At 58.0% G+C, this 9,218-nt stretch overlaps 1 protein-coding gene across 4 annotated transcripts; it reads right to left on the bottom strand.

Moving 5' to 3' along the window:
- Window positions 1-4,080: 4,080 nt before the first annotated feature.
- On the bottom strand, window positions 4,081-7,905 carry C2CD4C (C2 calcium dependent domain containing 4C). 4 transcript variants are annotated; one of them, XM_072357491.1, is made up of 2 exons: window positions 7,836-7,905; window positions 4,081-7,398 (listed from the first exon to the last, which is right to left on the bottom strand). In XM_072357491.1, the coding sequence occupies exon 2, from the start codon at window positions 7,377-7,379 to the stop codon at window positions 6,138-6,140; it is 1,242 nt and encodes a 413-aa protein (XP_072213592.1). In that variant the 5' UTR covers window positions 7,380-7,398; window positions 7,836-7,905; the 3' UTR covers window positions 4,081-6,137. The 4 variants fall into 4 exon arrangements, with proteins under 4 accessions (XP_072213592.1, XP_072213590.1, XP_072213591.1 ...); XM_072357489.1 differs by having other exon boundaries at window positions 7,796-7,898; XM_072357490.1 differs by having other exon boundaries at window positions 7,767-7,840.
- Between the last annotated feature and the right edge of the window lie 1,313 nt (window positions 7,906-9,218).

The following is a 9,218-nucleotide window of genomic DNA, read 5'->3' as shown; positions in this document are numbered from 1 at the left end:
AGCCAGCGGTCAGCAGGGAAACAGCTGCCAACGAGTGAGCCAAGAAACATGATGTTGATGCTGAAGTGTCCTTAAACAGAACCATCTGCGCCACTCTCTGTCACAACAGTAGGAGTTAGAGATGAGGTGTCAGCCCGTCACCCTCTTACATCCCCCAGGGTAACATGGGGTACCTGAGCTTCTTTGTAGGTAACCCCAGAAGCAGCAGTGAGTCACTCAATGTACCCTAGAATCGTACCTGTGTGATCCCCCCCCAGCCTCGATGGGCATCTCCTGCCCCAGCCCCGAGGCAAGCGGCTGCTGCCCAAATCCAGGCAGGCTCAGAGAAGGACCCCCATGGCTTTGAGGCACCCACAGGAGCAGCTCTGATCCCATCTCACGACGCCTCTGCTGGGAGCAAGCAGCGGGCAGGCAGCCAGCAATGGTGGGAGGAGAACAGATTGGCCATAAAACAGGCACTGAGCAAAGCGGGATCCCCCACAAACCTCACCTTGGAGATGGGGCCAATTCAGAGAGGCTGGGGAGCTGGATGTCCCCCGTGTTCGCATCAAGGTGGTGTGTGCTCGTCCCTTAGCCCAGCTCAGCCCTCCTGGGGTGTCACAGCAGCACAAACAGCCTCTTCTCTATTGCACAACTGGCAAAAGGCTGGCAGCACTCCGTGGGAGGGCAGGCGGGATGCGAGCAGCTTCTTCCTGCCCCTGAAGACTGAGCCTCCGTCTGCTCAGGAACGGAGCGAGCAGAGCTTGGAGCTGGGCTGTGAAAGGGAGTGGTGGGGAGCAGAGCCAGGAAATCCAGCACGCAGGCTGACACTTCATCTCTAACTCCTACTGTTGTGACAAAGAGAGGCGCAGATGGTTCTGTTTAAGGACACTTCGCCGGCATCAACGTCACGTTTCTTGGCTCGGCCGTCGGCATCCAGGTGCTGCGTTTCTAGAGGGCTGACCTCTGGATATAGGGGGCGATCTTGGGATAGAGGGGGATGTGGGGAGTCCTGGGTTAGAACATCTCAGCACATCCTTGCGTGGCTGCGTCTCTGCTGAGCCTCAGGTTCCCCTTTGGGAGCTGGTTGGGGTGAGAAGTGATGCAGGAGCAGCCCTGCTGCTGGGGGAGCTGAGCATCCAGCATCCAGGCCAGCATCATTTCACTGCTGTATGAGTTCCTGCAGCCAGAGCCAGGGTGGAAATAGAGAAGGGCCAGCCTTAGCCAAGCACCATCTTTTCCCTGGCACAGGTGAAGTAAATACTCACCCAGCATCACATCACCTGCTGCTCCACGCGGCTCTGCTCCCAGCCCTGCTAATTGCAGCGCTCTCACTTCACGCTGATGGACATGATAAGATTAGTGATTACAGAAATCTCATACGGCAATTGGATTGAATTGGGAGGCTGCGTGAAGGAAATTGGACCGAGCTGCAAATAGGAATTAATTATAACCTGGCAGCAGTGAGATTTGAGGGTTTGAATAGATGTGTTTTCTGTATATTGACACGTTGCCCTGCGCTACCTCTGGCTTTGTCCTGGTGCAAGGAGCTTCAGTATGGTGACATGTGGCACTGTGGCTGCCTCTGCTCCAACACCAGCCCCAAGAGCTCAGGGAGAGGCTGAGGGGGGTGTCACTGAGCCTGGCCATGGCACATCTATGGGGTGAGCACTGCCCAGGGCTCCCAGCCCTCCCCTCCTGCCAGCGGGCTCCATTATCTGCATTGCCATGGCGATGGAGCCAGGCTGATGCTCTTTGTGGCGTGTCCAGTGCAATCTCCAGACACTGCCCGTGCTGGGGGGGGGGCAGATCCAGCCGTGATGGTGGATGCAGCCCCATGTCCTCATTGGGCTTAAATGTGGGTCAGAGGCACAGCCTTTCAGGAAACACAGAACTCAGGGTCTGATCCCCCCCATGGCACCCAGCAAAGACTCCCCCCAGCCTGTACCAGAGCTGTAACACAACTCACAGCCCATGGGCAAAGCACAGAGCTTCAGCCAGCAGCCCCACATGTATCGATTGGTGCTTATCTGAACTGATATTAAAACGTCGGCCAGCAGCTGATGGTGTTGAACGGGGTCCTCCTGTCTGCTTTCTCTTTGCCATTTATTTCCCCTCCCACCTGAGCCTGCTTTGATAGGTTGGGCATTTTGCAAACCTGTCAGAGACAGCATTGAAAACTCCAGCAGGCAGCTGGAAAAGAACTGGCCCAGAGGGGAAAGGCTGGGGAGAGCAGCTTTACACCACAGTACATCCTCATCCATCCCTGTAGCCACACTCATTCCCAGCACAGATTTGGGGGGCTTCACCAGCCCTGCAGCTGTGTGTGACCCAACCAAGCCATGTTTGGGCTTTGGGATGTGTTCATTTCCTCTGCCAAAATCCTCCAAGGGGAGATGGGAAAGGCTGAGCTGGGATCCATCCCATGGCTCCAGGTCCATGTCAGCGTGTCAGCTTCAAAACATGAAAGCAAAGCTGGTGTGGAAAAGCAAAACAACCTGAGCCTGAGCCCTGGGGCTGCAGTGACAGCAGCACAGCCAGCCCTGGGGAAAGCCTGCAAGCTGCTGCTTCTGTGCTGGCTCTCATCAAACCTGCAAATGCCTCCAGGCTGGAAAAGAGCTTCAAGTCTTCCCTATTGCTAATAGGATCCCCCCAAGGGCTTGATATCCCCACAGCTTGAGGTCCCCGTGGCTTGAGGTGCCCAGAGCCCACAGTCAGCAGCCAATGGGGCCATAACGTTTGCCTCTGGCTTTTCCCTCTCACCTGATGTGACTATGAGGAACTGTGAGATTCAATTAACTTCTGTTTTCCTCCCGCTAACAGTGGGAGTCTCTCTCCCTGCTTTAAAACAGACATGCTGCCACGGAAGACAAATGCTTGCAATAAAGATGAGGAGCGTGCAAAGCCAGAGGGAGGCCGATACTCACACACACAGCTGCAAGGTGGGTGCATTTTGCCCTGCGCCCACCAAGACAGCACCGCTCCCACTGCTCACAGCCTCAAGTGATGCTCAGGGATCAAGCTACAGCTGGGGCAGCCCCACAGTGCCCAGAGCCCTGCAGCCCCCGCAACTGGACCAGGCAGCCAAGATGTTGCCAAGCAACAGGGAAGAAGCTCTTTTTTTCTTTATTATTATTATTATTTTTTAACCAAATTCAGCAGCTTTGTCAGAAGGTGCCGTGAGGCCAACCCTGATTCCAACAGCACCCGGATATCTGCAGGGGATGGTAACCATAGGGACCCCAATTACCCCCAGGTAATCACTGGGTCCTGGCTGGACCCCCACCCTGGCCATCCCACAGCTCTCATTGCAGAGGCTTATTGCAGCCCAGCCCCAGCTCAGGGTTTAACCCCAGGCTCTGGAAGCTGCATATATCTTTCCTCTAATAACTCCATTAGTAATTCAGAGCTAAATCTTCCCCCACCAGCCGCCCCTCTGACTGCTTCCCATGCTTTGCATATTGAGAACTTGAGGGATTATTCAGGCTGACCCCATCCACCCTATTTCAAACTAACTCAATCAGACTCATTTTACTGCAAACTGCTGCAGCTTTTACACCTCTAGAAAGGGGAGGGGGGGGAAATAACAACAACCTCACTTTAATTTCCTGCCAAGTTCTCACCACGCTGCTTTCTGTGCCCTGTGGGGCCAGGAGGAAGGGAGGGCGGATCTGTTTAGTTGTTCCTATTCTTTATTTCTCCTAAAAATGACAAATTATTAGTATGGTGGAAATGAGAAAAATGGCATTTAAGCTGCAGGCAAAAACCTCCCTCTTTGCTTTCAGCCAGTGCTTGTTAGAGGTGGGTTGAGAGATGGAAGGCAGGGAAAGAAAGGGAAGCAGAATAAGCTGCTGGCCTGGAACAGCTTGGGGGGGGGGGGGGGGGGGGGCATGGGGGTAGGATGCTGTCCCCATTGCTTCCCATTACAGGGGGTCAGCAGCACATGGGATAATAGAAAGCAAGGCAGCATCAGGAGCTGGGTACCACTTGCATCTGTTTTAGAAAGACTTTATTGCACTAAAAAGGGGGAAGTCATCTGTAAACAAACATTCCATTAATTAATATATATGTGTGTATATATATATATATATATATATTATTATTTTCCACTCCAAAAAAGAAAAGCATTGTTAAATCCAGCCACAGAAATATCATAAAGCAGGAACATTAGAAAAGGGCTACAAGGAGGAAGGGCCCCTCTGGGACTCCACATCCACCCTCCCAGCCATCACAGCAGCAAATCCCAGGGCTCAGCCTGTCCTGGGACAGGTAAGGGGCAGGGGGTGGCACAAACTCTTAGCCCTCAGTTCCCCCCTATGGAGACAAATAGCAACTCCCAGCCCTGCTCTCATCCTCCCAACCTCCCTTCACCCCCAAAACCCAAAGACACACAGCACAGCCCTACCATAGGGGGCAGGGGGGGGCTGTGGCATCCCCAGCTCTTTGTGAGCACTGAAACCTTTGCATTGGTCCTCCCCCAGCTCTTGGCCACCAGCTGGGTGCCCCCTATCCCCAGCAGAGTCCTCCCACCCCTCATGCCAGGGGATGAAAGAAGAGCAGCAGGGTTGGGCAGCCCTTGGTTGTTCCTGGGGGAGACCAATGGGGAGCAGCAGGTGGGAATGTGTCTGTTCCTCACGTCCTGCAACGGTTTGTTTTCAGCCACAAGCTCAACAAACAGCCACGATCACCCCCCAACTCCCTACCCCCCCCCCCCCCCCCCGACATGCAAACAGCACGTTACCAGATCCATGCCTCGTATACCTGAAACATATTTACAGACAGAAGTAAAAACACGCTGGGAAAGATCAGCCTCAGATATAAATAGCCAACACTGAAATCTGCCATCTGCTGCAAAGGACAAGGAAGGAACATCAACCACCACCAACAGAGGTTGACACAGAGGGACACATGTGCGTGTGTCCACACGTGTTGGAAGGGGGCAGAGAGGAGCAATGCTATTTCTGCTCCTTTTTCACAAAAACATGCAGGTAACACCACACCAAAATACAACAAAGTGGCTGTTGTTCAGCCACCTGCAGGTAACCTAACCTGGATATCCCCCATTCTGGTGTCTCCGGGCAGTGGTGGGAGTCAATGTGCCAACACAGCCCTGTTTGGGGACAGGGTCCCACCAGCTGTGGGGGTTTTGTGACCCCAGGGCCATGCATCTCTCTATGGGTGGGTGTGGGGAGGGGGGGTGCAGAAGCTCCCGAGCCCCTCACCCATGATTGCTCAGGGAGGACAGAATTAGGGAGGGCAGCCCAGATCCCAGCCTGCCACCTGCTCTGGTGCCACCCAGCACTTGGGAAGGCAGTGGGTGCTGCTCCTGTTGCATGGGCTCTGCTGGGATGTTGCCCCAGCATGCATGCTCACCCCTGTGGCCATGTGTCCCCCCCAGCAGCAGCAGTACCAGCCTCTATCAGCAACCATCTGGGTTTGGGCAAATCCAAATGCCTCTGAAGTTCCTGAAGCTGTTATCCATGGGGGATGGTGGGGGGGAGGAGTCAGTATCTAGGGGATCAGGACAGGAGGGCATCCCAGAGGCCGTGGGGTGTCAGGCAGAGCTGCCCTGCACACCCTATGCAGTCCCAGGAAGGGACTCAGAAAGACCACAGGTGTGAGTCAGCCACAGATCCACCTCCCAGGGACCCCAACCAGGTTCCTGGGTCACCTCTGCAGCATTTTCTCTGCTGTTTCCAAGACTACAAAGCTTGACTTTTAAATGAAAGCCAAGGTCGATGCCATCATCTGACTCCAGGAGCTAAGGCTTGGAGAGAGGTGGCAATAAGCATGCTGCAGAGCTCTACGCACTTCCAACCTTTGTGCTGGCCAGCTGGAGAGACCATGGGAACCAGGAAGGGAAGAGCCCAGCAGGTGACATCCATCCATCTGAAGGGGACACGGGGCAGGTGGCTCCTGCTGTGCTCCAGGAGCAGCAGCCCCGGGCAGGGAGCTGGAACAGAAGGGAGAGGCTGGCACAAGGAGGGCTGCATCTGGCAGCTCCGCTCCTGGGGACCTGGCCCTGCATCCCTGAGCTCTGCCACGGCCCTGGCCCTCCTCTGGGGACCCTCCCAAGCCCTACTTCAGAGGGGCCAGGGCTGACCCAAGCTCTCCCGTGCCCCAGCCCCACGGGCACGCTCCCTGCAGGGCTGCTGGGCCTACAGCAGGGCGCTGAGAGGGAGCTCTTTCTCCCCCAGCAGTGTGTCCCGCTTCAGGCTGCTGCCTTTGTTGACCACCTTCAGCTTGAGGGACAGCTTCCTGACGTGGCTGGGGCCCAGCCCATCGAAGAAGAAGTCCTCATTGAAGACAGGGTTGCGGCTGTTCTTGATGATGGTGCTGCGTTGCTTCTGCAGCTTCCCCGGGTTGAGGCAGAGCGAAACGCAGCAGTGGATGCCACGCACATCGACCAGAGCATCGTAGAGATCCTCAGCGCAGATGAGCCGCACTCGGAGCCGGGCGTTGGAAGGGTCATAATCAGCAGTCAGACGGAGGCGGCCACCCCGGCTGAGCCTCAGGCTGTGCTCACGGGGCCGACCCTGCGGCAGCTCCGTGCCCGCTGCGGGTTGTCCCCCGGCCGGAGCGCTCCTGGAGCGACGTTGGGCGCTGGGGCTGGTGTCGGCTGAACTGTCATCGGTGGACAGAGAGCTGTTGCGAGCAACCGAGTGCTTCAGCTTGATGACCTTGGATTGGCTCTCCTGGCTGAAGATCTTTAGCAGAGAGACGGAGCGGGAGAGGAGGGGTGAGCCGAAGGGTGAGGACTCGGCCGAGGAGCACGTATCGCTTTCACCACCGCTGAAATAGCGCCCGGGGTGCATGAGGGCCGCCCCCAGGTCGGCAGGTGCCTGGGCTCTGCTCTCACCGTTGAGCTTTGCCCTGCGTTGGGCACTGGGCGAGGTTACCGGCGAGGGGCAGAGGCTGCTGTGCTCGCTGTGGAAGAGCGATTCCTTACGTCGGGTGTGGGGGCTCTCCACCAGCGTGGCGAAACCGTAAGAGGTCTGAGCTTTGGGCACGTAGGGCAGAGACATGGCTGTCTGCGCCTGCGGGTCCACGTTGGTGCCGAAGCCGCCTTCAGCCGTCCAGTCCTCGGCGCTCTCGATCTGGATGATGTGCCGGCCGGATGCCTTCGCACGGGGTCGGCTGGGCGGCCGGGGGCTGCGTGGAGTCTTACGGTCGGTCAGGTCCTGTTCCGAGACGGATGGACCCAGGATGGGCGGTGCGGTGGGCTCGGTACCCTCCGGCTCAGCGGGCGCAGCGCTCAGCTTGGGAGGGATGAAGAAGTCGGGGATCTTATCGGGGGTGAGGACGTTGCTATAGCGGGAGCCCCGCGGGGAATCGTCGGGCCCCGAGCCCCGTGCGCCGCTGTTCTCCGCCATGCCGCGCAGCCGCTCCAAGAGCCACATGTTGCCGCCGGGTGCAGGGCTGGAAGAGATACGATCGGAAACGCTGTCAACCGGGAACCGGGAGCCGCAAGCCTCGCGGGTGACGGGAAAGGGGATGGGGAAGGGAAGGGGCGCGCCGAGGGAGACCGACACCAAGGGGAGGGGAGGAAGGACTCGACCGCGCTGCGGGGCAACGGGACCTTCCGGCCCCGGGGGTAACGGACGGGGAAGGACAGGACCGCGTCGCAGGACGTCGCGACCGAGACACGCCAGCCCCGAGAAAGGAAACGGGAAGGAACCGTCTGCACCGACGGTCACCGGGACCCGCCGCCCCGGGACCCCGCGGCGCACGGCGGAGCCACCGGACTCGAGCGCTGGGAGCGATGGGACGGGGCGGCCGTGACGCACGGAGAGCTGTGCCGGGCCGGGCCGCCCACCGGACAGCTGCCGTTTCCGCTGCTGGAGCCGCTGCCGCACCTGGACCGGAGCCGCCGCCGCAGACCCGGGCGGGAGCGGACGCGCTTTTATACGGCCCCGCCGCTCCCCGCCGCGCCGCCGCCGTAATCCTCCGAGCGCTGCGCCCCTACATTTCCCGCACCGCACCGGGCACCCCGGGGGATGCTGCCGGGGACCACAGGGCAGCCCTGAGCACCGAGACGGGTCGGGTCGAGACCCAGCTCTGCCCTACGGCCCTTTATGACCCGGGGAGCGGCATGCCCACCCGTCCCGGGACACTTCGCCGCGTAGCCATCAGTGGGACTGTGAGTGGAGTGGAATCGGACACGGCAGCCCCGTGATGCTCCCGGTTCCCTCCCGCCCGGAATACCGCAAGAGTACGGAGTGGAGCTCGCTGCCAGCCCGGCGCTTTCCCCCCTCCGAGCTCTCGAGCTCATCAAAGCGCTGAACAAAGCCAACAGCACTCCAAGGCGGCTCAGAGCTCAAGGACTCGTTGAGTGCATTAAGTGGTTTAATATTGTGGCTGGAAGAAGTCGGGGAAGGCAATGCCACTTGTCACACATTTCTCTAACGCCCGGGTAGGATATAGACCAGGGAGCATCGGGGGAGGGCAGGAGATCTTCAGACCAGAAGGATGAGCTCCAGTCAGGTGCTGACAGCCTTGGGGACAGAGCTACTCCAAGCAGGATAGGGGCCAGCAGTGGTTCTTCCTGGCCCAGAGATGCTGCTAGGAGGCAGGAGGGCTCCATTAATCCCTCGTACACAGCCCATAGCAGCAGCACAGGGCTGGGTATAATCACCAGAAGTGAAAGCCTGGCTTGGTGAGCTCATTCCATGTGGATCGTGGCACCATGAAAAGGGTGGGAGTTCTCAGTTCCCTCTGCGTCCACACTGTGAGCTGATAAAAGAGAAGGGCAAGAGACAGAGCAAGGGCCAGCATCCAGCTCTAGTAAACGTAGTGAGGGAGAAAGTGCTCAGGGTCTGGGAGGGCAACAGTTCCCTCTCAGAAAGCTTTTTGCCCTGTACTTTCTCTGCATGGCCTGGCTTCCCCAATGTGCCCCTCTGCCATTTGAGCTCTCCCTGGCAGGGCTGACACTTTGATTGTCTCAGCAGATCACTCTGCCTGGTGGGGAGCTCTGGCAAACTGCAGGCTTTCACCTGGGAATGGGTTGCTCAGCATGACAGTCCATTGCCCACTGCAAGGATAGATGAGTGAGAAGCAATTGGGACCAGCAAATGGAGCATGAAGGGTCATCCAAAGGAAGGGATCGGGCTGGGGTTTGTGTTGGGCAGCATTGGGGAGGGAGAATGGCAGTGCTGTGGACGGCCTTGGGACTCAGAACTCCATGGAGAGGGAGGGGGAAGTGGATGGAGACAAGGAGAGGAGGAAGAGGATCAAGGAAA

The sequence above is a fragment of the Excalfactoria chinensis genome, chromosome 26, assembly GCF_039878825.1.
Source record: "Excalfactoria chinensis isolate bCotChi1 chromosome 26, bCotChi1.hap2, whole genome shotgun sequence".
In the NCBI taxonomy this organism is placed as follows: domain Eukaryota; kingdom Metazoa; phylum Chordata; class Aves; order Galliformes; family Phasianidae; genus Excalfactoria; species Excalfactoria chinensis.
Note: the sequence above shows the minus strand (reverse complement) of the source record. Positions and strands in the feature narration are given on the sequence as shown.